This window comes from Canis lupus, chromosome 4 (assembly GCF_011100685.1).
Source record: "Canis lupus familiaris isolate Mischka breed German Shepherd chromosome 4, alternate assembly UU_Cfam_GSD_1.0, whole genome shotgun sequence".
NCBI classification, from domain to species: domain Eukaryota; kingdom Metazoa; phylum Chordata; class Mammalia; order Carnivora; family Canidae; genus Canis; species Canis lupus.
Window position 1 is genome coordinate 21,236,637 of NC_049225.1, and position 17,512 is coordinate 21,254,148.

The following is a 17,512-nucleotide window of genomic DNA, read 5'->3' on the forward strand; positions in this document are numbered from 1 at the left end:
TGTCCTCCTCTCCCATTTTAAATTAATGCCTTCTGTAGGAAATGGAGGCTCATCTGACCCTTTCATCCCTACCCCTTGAGGTTGCTGCTCCACCCCATGACCCACCAGTGCATCATACATCAGTCCGTGTCCTGCACCCTGAGATCAAGGTGCCATGTGGTTCTCCCAAGCTGGGGCTATGGCTCTACATGGCTTCCCCTGAGACTAATTGCACGTTCACTTGGTTTAAGACGGGAGTCCCTTTATTTGGCACTGCCAGCGCCTATGGCACAGGGGTCTTCATGGGGAACACAGCATTAAACTCTTGCTCTGCATTTACAGTGTCACGTGGTTCTTCTGGAAGGGCAGTGGGGTGTGCAGGGTGAGTGGGCAAGCAGGGAAAAGTGTGTCCTCGGAGTGGACCGGGCCAGGCCTGGAGCTCCCTGGGAGTCGAGATGGTTGGCAATCCCTGCCAGCCAGCTTCTTGCTGCTGGAGCAAGGGTGCCAGCTGCCACTCACTTCCTGGAGGCATCCATGGCTAGCTTGGTGGTGATAAAAAATCATCCCTGCTGCTCATTAAGCACTTCATATATGTTCGGCATGCTAGTTTATGGGCCTCCCTTCAGTCTTCCTCGCAGCATCCTTGTGGGGCAGTTTTGTCACTGGGAGAAGAAGAGGCTGAGGGTCACAGTGACTTGTCTGAGGCAACACAGCCGAGGCTCTTTTGGACTTTTAACCACCATCTACACTGGCCTGGATCTGAGTTCAGATGCTGAGGCAGAGAAGCCAGGGATCGACTCATAGGTGATGGGCTTTGCAAAATAAGAAGCTTCCTACCTGTGTCTTTTGCCTAAGAATAAATCGGTATCATGATGGGGGTGCCTATGTCCATAGGTATGTTTTGTTTGGTTTAGCCAATATTCATAAAAATGTGAGCCAAATTTAACAAGTCTGGAAGTCTTGCAAATCTGGATACCTGGTGTGTCTTAAAAGATTCAGAAGATGTGGCAACAGTGTGCTCCCATTGCCACATGGCAACATTTGTCCAGAGCTGATCAGGGCTGCTGTCTCATTTGGAGGCATATGCCCTCCAGTTCCCACCATCCCATTACTCCAATGCTGGAAGTCAGTTGCCTTTGATCACATTTGGAGTTTTTTTTTTTTTTTAAATACTGGATCCAATTCACTCATTCAGTTATATGCCCCAGAAAGGCACCTGAGCTTGCAACTCCCAGATTAGGGAAGTGCTAGGTCATACTATCTTCTTGGACTCTTCCTGGGTGCTGTGAAGCATGGCCGGAGGGGTGGCTGGGCGCTCTCGGAGTTAGTATCTACTTGCAGAGCTCCTGGAGCCATCTTGTTTTTCCACTGATATAGTGAAGGCTGGGGCATATGGGTCAAACTTTCAGATCTGGACCTCTCAAGTGGCTGCTTCTCAAAGGGTGCAAAGCCTCAGCAGCAACCAGGCACAGGGCTTCAGGGTTCATCAGGTAACCCATCTTGGGGACCCTTGGCCTGCCCATTGGTAGCCGGAGAAAGGGCAGTCTCCCCAGCCATGAAGAAAGTCTCTTTAGTGTGGCACCTGTTGATCCTCGCAGAGAGGGATGGAGTGTGAGTCAGCTCAATCTTATCCTCCTCAGTTGGCGTGACCCACGGGCAGCAACGGAAAGCAAGCCGGAATCCAGAGCGAAACCTAGGAGACAGAGGGTCACCATGAGCGGAAGGGTGAAGGGGACAGTTTGGGAACTGCCGCGTGGCTGCCCCCAACCTCCAGGACGCGTCCTCTCATTCCTAATTGCCTGTCACTATTTGGTGTCTCGTTAGAGATGCATTCCTGAGTGTGTTTGATTTTTGGAAACACCTGGAAGGAATGTGGGGCTAAATCTAGTGATTGCAGTGGGTGATTAAGCCAAAGTAGACCATGTGTTATTACAGACAAACAGAAACCAAATACAGTTTAAAGAAACAACACATTTTCTTATTTGACTGGTTAATTGGCTTCTAAAGGAGTATTCCAGTGGAGTCTTAAGAAATTAGGGCTTCAGTGGTGTTAGGTGGAATAAGGATGCTCTCCCAAGGGGGCTGCTTTGCAAGAAAACATGTACAGGGAGCTACAACATTTTGGTATATTTTCTTAAAAAATAACTCTCCCGGGATCCCTGGGTGGCGCAGTGGTTTGGCGCCTGCCTTTGGCCCAGGGCGCGATCCTGGAGACCCGGGATCAAATCCCACATCGGGCTCCCGGTGCATGGAGCCTGCTTCTCCCTCTGCCTGTGTCTCTGCCTCTCTCTCTCTCTCTGTGACTATCATAAATAAATGAAAATTAAAAAAAAAATAACTTTCCCCATGGCTGCACTAAAGGTAAATCAGAAGGGGAAGCAGATGGCAGTGGAGGAAATTGCCTGGCAGAGAGAGAACACTGGCCTGTTGGAGAGGAGCAGAGATCAAGGGGACCCTGGGTGACCCCGGACTGTCCCCAGGAGACGCAAGGTTCTGTGTTGCAAAACAGGCCTGACTTTGGTTCTTCACCTTGTTGCTCTCCAGGATTCCATGGTGTGACCCAACAAATGCCTCTATCATGGGAGCTTCATGGCCTTTGCCCCTCTGCCCATACTCAGAATGTCCCCCCTGGGGCTCCCCCTCCCAGCCCCCACCGCACCCCCCTTGGCCATCCCCCTCTCCATTCCTGACAACTGACAACTCCATCCTTCCAGCTGCTCAGGCCTGGAACCTGTGAGTCATCCTTCTCTTACATCCACCTCCCCTCCATCAGGTCCTGTTGGCTCTACCTTAGTAGTAGCCAGACTCTGACCACTTCTCACCCCTGTCTGACCGCACCCCCCCCCCACCTCTCACCTTGATCCTTGCCATAACCTCCCCACCCGCCTGCTTCTGTGCTTGCCCCTCCCCTGTGGTCCAGGGCCAACACACTGCTGGACTGATTCTTTTAAAAGGAAGTCAGAGTACATGTCTCCCAACTCAGAGCCCCGCTGGCCTCCTCATGTCAGACAGGGTGCCGGCCCAAGGCCTTACCTTGACTGCAGGACCCTTGCCTTGGCTGTTCCCTCTGCTTAGAGCCCTTCCCCACACAGTGGCAGGGCCCATTCAATCCTCATCTAGCACTTCCTGTCCTCCCATCCCCAGCTCTGGTTTTCCTTTTTTCCATCAAACGCACCACCTAATACGCTGTGTGGTTCATCTACTCATCACGCTTGCTTATCGTCTGTCTCCCCACTAGAATGTCAGCTCCCTGAGGCAAGAAATCGTGGCACCTGGGGGGTATCCCAGGTGCTTGGGGCAGGGCACACGGAGCCCCTCGTGAACATGTTTTGAATGAATGAAGACTCCCGCCAGGAGCATTATTCCAAAGTTATTTCAGAAACCTAGCCTGTGGAGCCTGGAGACTTGTTCAGACTCTCAGGGACTGTGTCACCAGGAGAGTGACCAATGCCCAGACATGGAGGGCCAGGGGCCCCTCCCTGACATGACAGTCCTGTGTCCAAGTTCTCCTAGAAGCTGCATCAAGAGAAAGGTGTGATGTGGGGTCAAGGTTATAGGCCTTGGGGATCCATGGAATCCTGGCTCCATTGCTTGCTGCACAAGATGAGGTATCTTCCTTTCTGAGGCTCAGTTTCCTCATCTGTAAAATGGGGATAGCGTCTCTCTTCCTCCTATTATCTACTTTTTACCTCTCAGGAGACAATGGAGGATTCTGGCACCCAATAAACACTCAAAAAAAAATCACAATTCTCTCACTTCCCTCCATCTCTGTCCCTGCCTTCTCTCTTCTTGTCCCAGATGAAGCCCCTGAGGAGAGAGCAGGAGCAGACAGACAGAACTATGGCCTGGGCAATGGGACCAGGCTTTCAGGAGGAGGTGGGGCTCAGGCCAGGCCCAGACACAGTGAGGATTGTGCTGGGGGCTCACTCTGAGGCCAGCAACCCCATGCGGGAGGGGGGCGCACAGGCTTCAGCTACACAGGGGAGCCCAGATGGGGCCAGGCCATGGGTCCCTGAGGGCTGAGGAGAGGGGGGCTGGACTGATGGCTCACCTGTGGTTGAGGCAGCAGTAGATGATGGGATTGTACATTGTGGAGCTCATGGCCAGCCAGAAGAGCGCCAAGTACACCTGCTGGATGAACTTGTGGTAGTAGATGTCCTCCTGGAAGCTGCCCAGGATGAAGTAGAAGTGGTAGGGCAGCCAGCAGATGGCAAATGTCACCACCACCAGCACCATGGTCTTCACAAACTGGGCCGGGAGAGGCTCAGGTCACACCTCAGACTGGAAGCACCACACCCCAATCCTCCCAGGGTGGCACCAGGGCTCCCCTCACACCAGCCTGGGAAGCCCTCAGTCCCCCGGAGCATACACTGCCTTGACTCCTGGGCCCCGCACCTCTGCCCACACTGATGTTCTCTCTTTCAAGTCCTCAACACCTTGAAACCCAGCTCAGTGGCCACCTCATCTAGCAGGTGTCTCAGACCCCCTCCCTCAGAGCAGCTCCCCTCCCTGGAGTGTGGGTGAGGGGAGGACCCGAGCCCAGCCTTGGGGGAGGTCCCCTATGCCAGCTATGGGTTCTCCAGTGCCCCTCTCCCTGGGATCTGTGTCTGCCATAGCCCTTCTACTTATAAGTAGTGAGAATCTAGTCGGGGACCCCAGCATCGGCCCAGGAGCCAGTTCCCTGACCTTCCCCCCTCATGGCCTGGTCTCTGCAGGCCCCCGTGAGCATGGCCCAGTACCCCATGAGGAATGGAGGACAAGCCAATGATGGCAAGTGGAGACCGGGTCTTTATGAGGGACACTCAGACGGTTTCACATATCTGACTACCTCCTGGAATGGCCCTATGGAAAGTGCCCAATAGCAGACGTGAAGCCAAGATGTTGACCTGATACCTGATAGGATTAACCATTGCCTCCCCTGGATGCCTAGAAGGAAGCTGGCACAGCAGAGAGAGGCTTTGATTGGGAGAGAGTGGAGGAGGTCTGAATCATAGAATGCTGCATCAGGACCCTGGGGTGGCTCTGAATGGCAGGGAGGGGAGGGGACACTGGTACTTGGGTTGGAAATCCAAGGCAGACTGGGTACAACTGGATTCCAAACCAGTCTCCACGCTCTCGCATCCGAGGTCTGCAGTTCCAGCATTTGAGAATTCTCTTGTGATTCTAGGCAGGAGCCTCCCGTTGTTCTGTGGGGCTTCTTAAATTCAACACTCCAATCATGCAAAAAGTCTAAGATTTTGAGAATCTATCATTCTAAGATCTCTGAGATTCTATGGGGCTTTAGGATTCTCCGATTCTTGTAACATTCTGGGTAATTTCCTTTAACTTCGCATTTGGCCAAAGGCCAGTCTATCCTCCTGGGAACAACGAACTCAGACTCTGGCCAGGGACTTGGGACAAGGGCAAGTTAGGGGGATCTTATCCTCAACAGCTCCCCCTTAGGGGCGGGGTCCGGTCCGGCCCCGCCCCCGCCGAGCCCCGCCCCCGCCCCCGGCGCCCACCTTCTTCTTGGCTCGCAGGTGGCGCAGGCTGGCGCCGTGCACCTGGTGCCTGGGAACCTCGCGTCTCCAGAGAGTGAGGCCGATGACACTGTAGGCGAGGAGCATCACCAAGAGAGGCAGCACGTAGATGAGGGCGATCACCACCAGGTGGTACCTGGAGGGAGAGCCAAGGGCTGGGCACCGGACGGCCGGGAGCGACTTGGGCATCCGCCCGCGCTCTGTCCCCCTGACCCCGTGCGCCCCCTGAGCCAACTCCGGCTGCCCTCCCCCACCCCCTTGGGCCGCCTCCCAAAGCCTTGTTTTAATTTAAAGGGAAAAAGAGAACGACATTGGCTAGCATATATGCCCAAAGAGGGCGTCCCCTGCTGCAAGACGGACACCAGCTTTATCTCTGCATTCCTCCGGGTGATAGACAAATGCTACCAAAAAAGGAAATAAATAGGAATGAAAAAGTTAACCAAATAGTACATTCGTTTAACCTTTAAGATGCCATTATACATTAATACAAAGGAGGCAGTAAAATTACTTATTATATTCTCACAAATATTAACAATATAGAGTATTTTCTTCCCGGGTCATTTGTGTGTATATGATACGTCTCTGCACATACACACTGGATAGATGATATATATAATCTATAGCTGCGTCTGTCCGTCTGGAGAGGTAGATTTTCTGGAGTTGATACGGTTCCATCCTGCACCGACACCCTTATCGGGGAAGGGGGCAGTGGCGACAGTGCCACACTGTACGTGATACGGGTTGTCTCTTCCTGCCCATCAGCACTGGGTTGGGAGCATGGCTCACGTCAGCAGGCTTTCTCTCGCACCACCTTGGAGCAAGTGGCCCAGAACACACTGACGATTTCTCATCTAATGCCTGTGGAGGGCTGTGTTGAGCAGTTTCTTTTCCTTGTGGAAAGTGTAAAGGAGAGGTGTCCTGTCCATTCTGGTTTCTGAGTGATGCTGCAGCAACTCTTGGACGAGGCCCAGATATGGGCACGTGGTGGAGGGGCCTGAGACCCATGGCCCTGCCACGTGACCTTATTCTAGGAGGGCTGATGTGTTCCCAAGGCCCCGCCCCACACATCCTGTGTGCCAGCCTTGCTGGGCCCCTTTTCAAGAGGCGCCACCACCCAGAGGGAGAGGAGTGGGTGGCTTTGGCAAATATCTTCTCTAAAGTCTGTTTTTAGAATTCTGCTTACTTGCCCTTTGGGCAAGTATGCTCATAAGTGAAGGTTTGGGGACTCCTAGATGCCCTGTGGAGCAGGTAAGGGCAGGGAGGAGCAGCGAAGGCCAGGCCCCTCTCATGTTACCTTCATTGTAAGGTCACAGAGAGTCTGAGCTAGATGGAGCTAGAGGATCAGCAGGGCTACCTGCCTCAGTGTCTGGAGGGGGAAACAGGCTCAGAGAGGTTCAGGAGGCCTGTGGCCTAGGAAACAGCTCTAGAGATGTAATCACCCGAACGATCTCCCTGCCACCGAAGGCCAGCTCTGTGACATCAGAACTGAGCTCTTGTTCAGACTCTAACTTCAAAGTGCGACCTCTTCCTCGGTCTGCTTCCCCATTTGTAAAATGAGGAGGTAATCTAAGATCCTTCCCAAGTAGGAGTGACCTCTCTCTCGCTGTTGCCTCATTCTTTCCTGGGACCTGCTTCAGGATAGGAGTTCACTCTGGGCTCGGGTCCTACCCAGAAGGGAGCACCAAACCAAAGAGCCCTGGGGATCGGCTTCGGGAATCTGCCAAAAATCAGAACTGCCTCCTCTCAGAGCCTGGGCTTTGTCGTATTTTGATTTTGGGGGTGTGGGGAGGTTCACTTGCACTTTCCTGGACAGGGCACCTGTAATCTCATCAGATGCCTGCACAGCCAGGATGGGAGCCTGTGAGGATGCAGCCCCCAATCTAAATCCCAGGAGTTCCTCCACCGAGAACAAGGAACACATTTGCACTCATAAAACCAGGCTTTCCCCAGATCCTCGCAGAATTCTAGGTAACACCGGAGCATCGCCTTCCGAGCGCACATCTGCCCTGTGTCCCCTCGGTGCCTGAATCGGGGTTGGGACTCCCCATCGCCACAGAGCCCGGGCGGGGTCCCCAGAGTGAATACGGGTCCCCCTCTCGGGCCAGAGGCCTGTAGTAAGGTGGAGAAACACTGCCCCCCAGTGGTCAGGCACAGAATAGCCCCCCGACACCTGCCTGGGGGCCCCGGGGCCTGCAGAGCGGGGGTGCACGGACGGAGGGCGGGGGCCGCAGGCAGGGCCCGCCCCGCAAACCCCTCGGTCCCCGGGACCCGGCTTCTCAGGCGTCTTCCCCGGCTCCGAGGGGCACCCAGCGGGGCCCTCTCCTGCGTGGGGCGGGGGCCCGACGGAGGCCACGTGGGGCGGGGCGGGGCGGGGCGGGGCGGGGCCTGCGCTCAGCGCCTGCTCGTGCGCCCCCGCGGCGGCCGGGCCTGGGCGGGGCCAAATCCGCCGCCTCCGGGCTTGCTCGCAGCTGTCGCCTGCTTGACCTGCGCGGACGGGGTCCGCGGTGCGCGGGGGGCTGCGCTGACGCTGCGGGTCCCGCCTCTGCCGCCGCCGCCCTGGCCGGGCCCCCGCGGGCGCCGCCCGAGAGCAGCCCGCAGAGCGGAGCCGGCCTCCCGCCCGCGCCAGCCGCGAGCCTCAAGCAGGTCTCCAGCCTCTGCTAGACCCACTGAGGCCGGGAAAGGAAGAGGACTGCCCCCGGGTCGCCGGCTCGGCAGTAGGAGACAGGCAGGCTCCACGCCTCCGCCGAACGTCCCGGGCTCCCGGCCCTGCCCTTTCTCCCCGCCTGCGACCGCGACCCTCTGTGGCCTGGGCGCCCAGTGCCCCTCCCCCAGACACACCTGCGCGCACACACCTCCACGAACGGGCCCCGCGCTCACACCCGCGCTCGCAGCTGCACGGTAGCACCCTGTGCACACGGGCACACGTTCACATCCTCATCCGAGGACGAGGACAGTCCTTGTCTGAGCCGCGGGGTGGCGGGGACGTGGTGGGCGTGGGGCAGGACGGCCCGTGGCCTCACTACCTGCCAGCTGTGCCACCTTGGGCACAGTGCTTAGTTTCTAGCGCTCCGGTTCCCTCATCCGAAGAATGGGAAGAAGCATGCATGCGTGGCTCATAGGGTGCAAAGCCTGACTCTTGGTAAGCGCCAACTCTGTTTTCACACAATCCCAAACACCCTCACAGACGCATGTGCACACCCACGTGTGCACGCACATACATTCTCTGGGGTATGCACCCGCACACACATGTGCATGCCCCCCCCCCCCCCCAGGGCCTTACAAAAGGAGCATCTTGCTGCCGTTGTCCTCAGGCCACACCACCACACACTTGGTGGCGCCCTGGTCCATGGTGATGGTGGAGTAGAAGCACTGGGGGAAGGCGAGGGCCAGGGCCAGCAGCCAGATGCCAGCAATCACCGCTCTGGTGCCTGGGGCAGAGAGCCGGGGCTGGAAGGGGTGGACGATGGCCACGTACCTGTGAGCAGAGGGCTGGGTGAGTGCTGGGCAGCCTCCCATCAGAGCCATCCCCGTCCCCTGTGTCTCCCCTGTAGCCCCATCACCCCCCACCCCACCCCTCACTGCTGCTGGGGACCTGCAGAGAGCCACCTGGGCTGGTTACTCTCCCACAGCCACACAGCACTCTAGCAGCCAAAACCCCAGCCCAGGCCCCACCTCACTGCTTCCCTCTGAGGGTGGACTTGCTCTCAGATGGTCACAAGAGAGTGGTCCACTCGGGACACTTGCCTGTAGCTCAGCCCAGCCGAGCCCCCTGCCCCGTGCCGGTCTCTCTTCTGCTCAGAAGCCTTAGCAGAGCCTGACAGTCACCCCGACAAAGCCCAAACCAGTGCTGCCCACTTGCTTTCTTCAGTGGTGGAAATACTCTATGTACTGTCCTGTTCAGTTGCCACTAACCACACACAGCTACAAACACTGGGAGTGTGGCTAATCTGACTGAGGAACTGAATTTAAAAATTTTTTTGAAAAGATTTTATGTATTTATTTATGAGAAACACACACAGAGAGGCAGAGACACGGGCAGAGGGAGAAGCAGGCTCCCTGAGGGGACCCCGATGTGGGACTCGATCCCGGGATCACAACCTGAGCCAAAGGCAGACGTTCAACCACTGAGCCACCCAGGGTCCCTGAATTTTAAATTTTAATTAATTTCAAAGTAAATAGGCACATACGGCCGTGGTTACATTATCAAACGGAGCAGGTCCAAACCTTTAAACTCAGCATTCAAGGCCCTCTGCGCAGGGCCAACGCACTTTCCAGCCCCCTGTGTCGCTGCTTCCCGCACCTGCCCTGGCTCTCTCTGGTCAAGGAACGGCCCTACCTGTGTGACCCTCTGTGGGGGTATTTTTTCCCCCTTAGCCTAAAATTTTTTCTTCCCTTCTGGATTCATTAAAGTCCAACTGAAAGGCCACCTCTTCCAAGAAGTCAGCCAGAAGCAGGCTTGTCTCCTCAGCTCCTGCCTCTCTCTGGGGAATCTGTGGGGATTCGAGCTGCTGTTTGGCACCCCGGTGCCTGGTGATCGACTGTCTCAGGCACGGGTTGGTCTCTCCATTTCCTGCACCAAGAGACTAGGGCTTGGAGAAGTGGAGGAACCAGCTTGGAAGAGGTAGCACTGGCTCTGAGCCAGGTTATGTATCTCCCCTCTGCTTCCAGAACCTCTGAGGCCACTGTGGGCATGTCCTGGAGCCTAGTGGGGCTGAGGCCTCCGAGAAGTGCCCGGGCTGGGGAAGGGAGAGAGTGGGGTAGCCGCCTGCTTCCAAGGCCAAAGGATCCAAAGAGCACCACCCACCAAAGACACAGGGCCCCACCTCTGCCCCTATACTGCCTCTACTGTGCGGTGCTGTGTGACCTGGGGCTTAGGTTGCTGCCTCGGAAGAGGGAGGGGATGGGCCTGGAGCTGGGGCTCCCTGCGTCATGGGCCTGTTGGCCACCTGGTGAAGCCCACGTGCCCTCCTCAGAATATGGTTTTTGCATGAATAAATTACACAAGATTACAAAGACAACCAGTTATACTCAAATACAGTTGTCAAAATATAAAATAGGGGCGTCTGGGTGGCTAGCTGGTGAAGGGTCAGACTTGGTTTCGGCTTAGGTCCTGCTCTCGGTTGTGAGATCGAGCTCCATGTGGGGCTCTGCACTCAGCGTGGAGTCGGCTTCAGATCCCTTCTCCCTCCCCCTCCTGCTCACTCTGTCTCTGTTTCTCAAATAAATAAAATCTTAAAATATGTACGTTTGGGACATAGAAATACACTTCTTTATCAACTCTCTAAACAACAAGATCTAGCGGCGGGTCTGGAACCCACTGTCGTTCTTAAGTAGCGATGGCTACAGGCGGTCCCTTTGAGATTTCTGCGCAGCAGAGGGGTCTGTGGTTTCCATCGGGGCTGGAGTCCCAGCAAAACGTGGGGTGCTGCCTCCCTTTGGGGTGACTTTTCACCCTCAGGGAAGCTCACGGCCCCTGGGATTTCTGTGCACAGTCTGCCGTCACAGGTTCCTGGAGTTTGCACCAGATGATTGGTGACCCCTTCCTCCTCTCCCTGAGACACTGACCCCCTTCTGTGACCGTGGCTGGGCCCTGGGCCAGCTCTGCCCCTCGCAGCCTGGACCCCAGCTGAGTGTGTCAGCAGGACAGGAGGGGTGGCCATTTCCTCAGTGTCCCCTCCCCGCAGAGGAGGCAGGTGACTAGCCAGTGGAGGGGCGGGTCTGGGACTTTGGATTCATACTGATTGGAAGTTGAGTCCTGACTTCACTACCTTCCAGTAGAGTCCTGAGCAAACAACCCAAGGCTCCCTCGAGCTTTTCCCTCTTCTGTAAAGTGGGACTGAAGTCATCGCGCTCTTGGGATTGGCTCGAGATGCTTGAGAAGCACCTGCAGGCAGCAGGGGGTTGGGGTTTGAAAGCATGGGTAGCCCCATCTACTTGTTTCCTTGAAATCCACCAGAAGTGGCTTTGGTCTGGGATGACCCATTTCTCTCTGGGATTGATCCGAACCTTGAGACAAGGCCAGGACAGTAGGGCATCCTTGGCCTGCGCAGGGGGTCACATCTGGGTGTTTGGGGCATAAGGTGAGTGCCGACTCCGTGAGCCCGGAGGTTTTCCACGCTGTCTCCGGGAGGACGGCCCTCCTTGGGGCTCCTCATGCACACCGGGGGTGATCCTGCCGCGGGCCCTGCTGCTCCCTGGAATGTTCCTTCCCCAGAGCTAATGCGGCTCACTCTCTCTCTCCCCTCCTCCTTCCATCTACCCTCCAAAAACCCACCCCGCAGGAGGGTCCACCCCACACCCGGTCTCTTACTACAACCTGCCCCCGCCCGACCCTGACACACAGCTGGGCACCTCAGGTCCCCTTGCCCCTCAGCACCCGTGACCTCAAAATACAACGTACAGTTTATTCATGTGTTTGTTATTTAAATTCTCACCAGGGCAGGCATCTTTGGCTGTTTTTCTCCCCAATGCCCAGAGCAGCGTCTGTACGTTGCCGGCACGGAACATCGGAATGAAGAAATGAATAGATGAGTTTTCACTGTTCTGGCCCGGATCTCTGAGCACCATCGTCTCTCACCTGGATTATTACTCAGCAGCCTCGTGCCTCGTCTCCTGGCTCCCACCTGCCCTCTCCAGTCCATATACAGCCTTCCCCGGCCCCAGATATGGTTGTTCCTTGGAGCCTGACTTCAAGGACTATTTTTCCCGCTGGTGTACATTCCCCAGTGCCCGAAGCAGAGGGAACACTCAAATATTTGTTGAGTGAATGAAAAGGAAATGCTAGTGGATTTGCAGAAACGTCCAGGGGGACCAAGGTGCTTCTGGTAGGGCTGGAGATTGTGATCGGGTGGTGAGGGATGTGCCTCTTACTGAGAGTGGAGAGGCCTGGGTTCTGGGCCCCTGGTCCTGCCCCTGACTTGCCATCAATCCTGCTTGTTTCTAGGCTCAGGGGCCCCGGATACAAAAATCAAGCTTGGCCTACGCAAGTGGTTTTCGAACTTTTCATTTTTGACCAGTAGAAATACATTTCTTAAACAAAATCCTTGGAAAACTCTATAGAAAAACTGCCCAGAGCAGAAAAGCCAGCTGCTCTGTGTTGCTGGGCAGGTAGTTGGGGATGGAGACCGGGGGTAGGGGGGTGGGTGTGGCCAGTGGGCATCATGCCTCCTTAAACCATCCTGACACGGGGGCTGTGTTTCTGAGGGTCCCCGGGGAGTGTCCCATCTCCCACACACACACCTGATGACTTTCAGTGTCCCTTTTCATTTTCTGGCTCAACCATACTCCTCTAGGGTCACACAGTCTCCTTCTGAGTCCAAACGTTTCCCTGCCCTCCCCAACCAGCTTCAAATGGCCCCACAGAGCCCTCCTCCATCCCTCTCTGCAGCCATCAGCAGAAGGTCACAGCCTGCAGCCCCCTTAGAACAGCATTGGGAAAATAACTGGACCCATTATAATTACGTGGTAATTGTATGCAATATTAAAGTCTCCCTCCAAAACATCTAAGAATAGACAAAAATCTAAGCAATTTCCTTGTAGTAAAAGGAAGACACACACACACACACACACACACACACACACACACACACAAAGGATCACCTCCAGAGAACATTCCAGAACGTCCCTAAACACAGTCGTTCTCTCCCTAAAGCTTTGAACAACCATCTAGTGCCAAGGTCTTCCTTGTGTCTAACCTCAACTTTGCCCGCTTTGGTTCCACGGCCTCCTGCCTTCGGGAGGCATACTTTTGGATCACAATCCGGTTGGGAGGCGGTTCCCTAAGTTCTACCCTTAACCTGCTGTGTGACTGCAGGCAAGTCACCAGCCCTGTCTGAGCCCCAACCAAGTGAGACAGTTTCCCATAGCTTCCCCACCGCCCCCTCTTGCCTGTCAGCGGCGATGGCGGTCATGGAGTAGATGCTGACGAACATGGCTGTGATGGGGAAGAGGTTCTGGAAATGACAGAAGGCACGGCCAAAGTACCAGATGTTGTGGCTGGCGTAGACGAAATTGAAGGCAGCGTTGAAGGCGGCCATGCAGAGGTCAGCCAGGGCCAGGTTGACGATGAAGTAATTGGTGACTGTGCGCATTCTTTGATGGGCCAGGATGATCCAGATGACCGTGGCATTGCCCGTCACGGCCACCAACACCAGGACCAGGTAGGCGGTGGCCCACAGTGCCAGCTGCCAGCCGGGCATGGAGAAGGCCGTGATGCCTGTGGTGTTGTTCTCAAGGCTGGACGAGATGTTGGCGTCAGTCACAATGGCATGGGCCCCCATGGCTGCTCCTGGGTCTGGGACCAGGGGCCTGACTCCTCGCTCCTCCTGAGCACCGGTGCCCTGTCCAGATATGCTATAGAAGAGAAACCCTCTTGGGTGCGTGAGTACGTAGGGGAGAGAGAAATAGGTGCAGAGCTGGGCACGGGAGGACACAGAGGGGATCACTCCCAAGTTTCAAGTGAAGATGAAGTGGGCTGAGCAGACAGCCGGGTCCAGAGCCGTTCGCATTTCAGATTCCCATGTCCTGGCCAGACTTCCCAAATGTCACATGGAAATCTAGAATCCAACACACAGTTTCAGCAGGAAGCATCCTTGGAAATCATCAGTCAACCACTTTTTTGCAGAAAGGAAGAACAGATTCCAAGAGGGGATGTGACCAGCCCAGGTCACTCAGTAAGTTGGTGACAAGCCAGGACTCAAACCCAGGTCCCCCCATTCGGGAAACTTTCTGGATCAGATGAACACACAGCGGCAGCCTTTGGGTTCCACGGGTCAGCTGCACAGCAGGCTCTGTTCAGGCTTTGGGGTGCAGGCTGGGCTGTGGTCTGGGACATGCTCACCAGTCTGCCAACTGCCAGCACTTGGAGCCACTGCCTTCCCTGCTGCTCCCCTAGGCAGGGCAGGCGAGGGCCTTGGCAGAGGCGCTGCTTTGCTCACGAGGTGCAGCTCTAGCTCCCGCCCCTTGTCCCACCCCCTGTTTGGATGGCCCAGCCTTGTCTCTTGAGAAAAGATTTAGGACTGCATGCCTGGGCAGGAAGAGACCCAGGGGAAATAGAGGGTGGCGGGGGAGGGCATGGAGGTACAGTCCCAGTGGGTGGCGGTGGTGGTGGTGGGCGGGGGTTGTTTACACTCAGCCCAGGCCAGGAGCTACATCTAGAAAGCAATTAGGAGCCCACTCTTGGGAGCTGGGCTGAGTTTGGGGCTACCTGGGTTACTCCGGGCAAGCCTCTTAAGGTTACCGAACTTCGACTTTGTCATCTGAACAAAGGTGGGAAACAAGGTGTACATCTCATGGTGTATTTGTGAGGGTTTTTTTTTTTAAGATTTTATTTATTTATTCATGAGAGACACAGAGAGGGAGGCAGAGATACAGACAGAGGGAGAAGCAGGCTCCATGCAGGGAGCCCGATGCAGGACTCGATCCCAGGACCCTGGGATCATGACCTGAGCCAAAGGCAGACGCTCAACCACTAAGCCAGCCAGGTGCCCCTGTTTGTGAGTTTTATTTATTTATTTTTTCTTAAATATTTTATTTATTTATTCATGAGAGAGAGAGAGAGAGAGAGGCAGAGACACAGGCAGAGGGAGAAGCAGGCTCCATGCACCGGGAGCCCGACGTGGGACTCGATCCTGGGTCTCCAGGATGGCGCCCTGGGCCAAAGGCAGGCGCTAAACCGCTGAGCCACTCAGGGATCCCTGTTTGTGAGTTTTAAATGAGCTAATGCGCACAGGGTCTATTTAGCACCGGGGCCGGCTCATAGGAAGCATGACAGGGGAGTTGTAGACACAGACGAGGCCCCAGAGACTGCTCAGGGCTCGGCAGGAGGGAGAAGCAGAACTCAGAGCACTTCTGGCAAGTTCTCTGGTGATACTGATACTGCTGGTGCAGGGGCCTCACTCTCTTAGGACAAGGATGGGGCTCGCTGCCTCTTCTGTGACCCCCACAAAGGCCTGAGGGGCTGCTTGGGTTTGTCCACAGGCATCTGTTCTTGGTCACCAGCTCTACATGTGTGTCGGGTACTGTGTGAGGTAGCTGTTTCCAAGCTACTGCGTGTAGCTGATGTGTGTAAGCGCTGGTGCACCTGTGCACACCTTCGGGCGTGCGGTCCCTGCGGGTGCGGCTTGAGAGCAGCGGAAGGTGCTCATTCACCACCGGGGTGGCTCTGCTGTGCTGCCGCGCTAGGTGTGTGTGGTCTTTAGGGGACCCTGCCTTGCTCCTTGAGCAGGGCTGCTTGCTGGGTCCCTACTCCTCCCGGGGGTGTGTGCACTGAGGGGCCCTCCCAGCCTCGGCCCCCGATGCAAGAGGCTCCAGCCCTGGCCAGGCCACGGAGCAGAGGCCTGTTCCCTCTCTGCAGTTGGCCACCATCCTCTAGATGTCTGTCCCTGGCTGATGGGCCTCTGCCTTTTTCTTTTTTTTAAGATTATTTATTTATTTATTCATGAGACAGAGAGAGAGAGAGAGAGAGAGGCAGAGACATAGGTAGAGGGAGAAGCAGGCTCCCTGCAGGGAGCCCGATTCGGGACTTAATCCCAGGACCCCAGGATCTCGACCTGAGCCCAAGGCAGACACTCAACCACTGAGCCACCCAGGTGTCCCCGGGCCTCTGCCTTTGACATCTCTTGGCTATGGCAGCAGCACCCACTCAGTTTTGGGGCTTCTTTGCTCTTCTCCCTCTTGTTCCCGGGCAGCCAGAATTTGTCGAGCCTCAGGTGCAAGCGACAGTGCCAGGCTGGGAACCTGAGAGCATGCCACCAGTTATAGAAGCCCGGAATCGTACTTGGTCTTCCTCTTGCAACATCCCACCACTTTTGATGTATATGTAAGGGGATTCAATGTTGGAGCTATTAAATCTAAGACTTTTCATTTCCCCTTAAGTCATGTTCTCTTTTTTAAAAGATTTAATTAACTTATTTATTTATTTTTATTTATTTTTAAATTAACTTATTTATAAACCTGTGCACGTGCTGCTCAGAGCTGGCCTGATGGGTCCATCACTAGACAGGCGTCTTGAAGGCTAGTCTTTGTTAAAACAAGAAAAGAAATCTAAGGTCCTTTAGCTCCTATGGACACATGAAGCCTCCAGTTTGCTCACGGAGGGTTGTGTATGGGAAGGTCCCTCCACCAGGACGTGGGGGAGGGGGAAAGGCTGCCCATGGGGTCTGGCCAATTGGCTGAGCCAGTGGTGCAGGTTGGGTACCTGGTGAGCAACTCGGATTCTGACTTTAGAGGCAGGGTGTTTAGAGGGTGTGGGAGGGTGCTTTGGGATGATACCTGGGGAAGGGAGGGGAGAGAAGCAGGAGTGGGTGGAGGAGGAGTGAGCTGATCTGTGATGGATGACACAACCCCGCTGGGCTGGTTGCTCTGAACTGGAGTGGCCCTTGAGTGCTGCCTTGTGCTGGGCAAATGTGGCCATCCACCCGTCACTGCATGTAGGCCGCCCCCAAGAAAGGACGGGAACCTTGGACAAGGCAGCGCTCTGCAGCCGAGACATGGGCTGAAGTGGGTGACAGCTGACAGTCTGCAGAGACATGCCAGCGGCTCGAAGGGGGTCTGGGAAGCACAGGACCGTGTCCACCCTGCTGAGCGGCAGCCTTCCTCATGACGTAGGGCATGTGCTCCTGGGTGCTCCTCGTGATTCGTGCTACCTGGCCCCAGGAGGCTTGAAGGCTGGAGGTGGGCAGGAAGGCTTTCCAGGGCATCTGGAAGACAGGTGAGATGGACAGCTGCAGGGATGAAGGAAGTGGATAGAACAGAAAAGGGGGTTCCAGTGATATGGGCTGGACGCTCCTTTAATCCCTGCTGTTGGAAGTCATCTGACCATGTCTTCGGCCTGGAGATGGTGCTGGGCTTCGGCCACTTGGTCATGGCTCCAGCAGGTGATGCACAGCACCGTGGGACATTGGTGCCTCGGGGCATCTAGGCAGCCCCAGCTCACCTGGACCGGGCAGAAGGAGGACAGCAATGACAAGGAGTGAGCTGTTTACTCGGCTAAGTGAATCCAGTTTGCAAGCCCA

The 17,512-nt window shown here is 55.6% G+C and overlaps 1 protein-coding gene and 1 long non-coding RNA gene across 2 annotated transcripts; one reads left to right on the forward strand and one right to left on the reverse strand.

The window, feature by feature from the left end:
• Nucleotides 1-1,455: 1,455 nt before the first annotated feature.
• Nucleotides 1,456-13,777, reverse strand: TACR2 (tachykinin receptor 2). Its single transcript, NM_001012617.1, is given in 5 exon segments — nt 1,456-1,672; nt 4,031-4,227; nt 5,481-5,634; nt 8,779-8,973; nt 13,386-13,777. Coding segments are annotated over 5 exon segments (1,155 nt in total).
• On the forward strand, nt 8,111-12,485 carry LOC102156415. Its single transcript, XR_005357919.1, has 3 exons — nt 8,111-8,637; nt 11,936-12,313; nt 12,442-12,485. It is a non-coding gene; the product is annotated as an uncharacterized LOC102156415 (long non-coding RNA).
• Nucleotides 13,778-17,512: the final 3,735 nt, after the last annotated feature.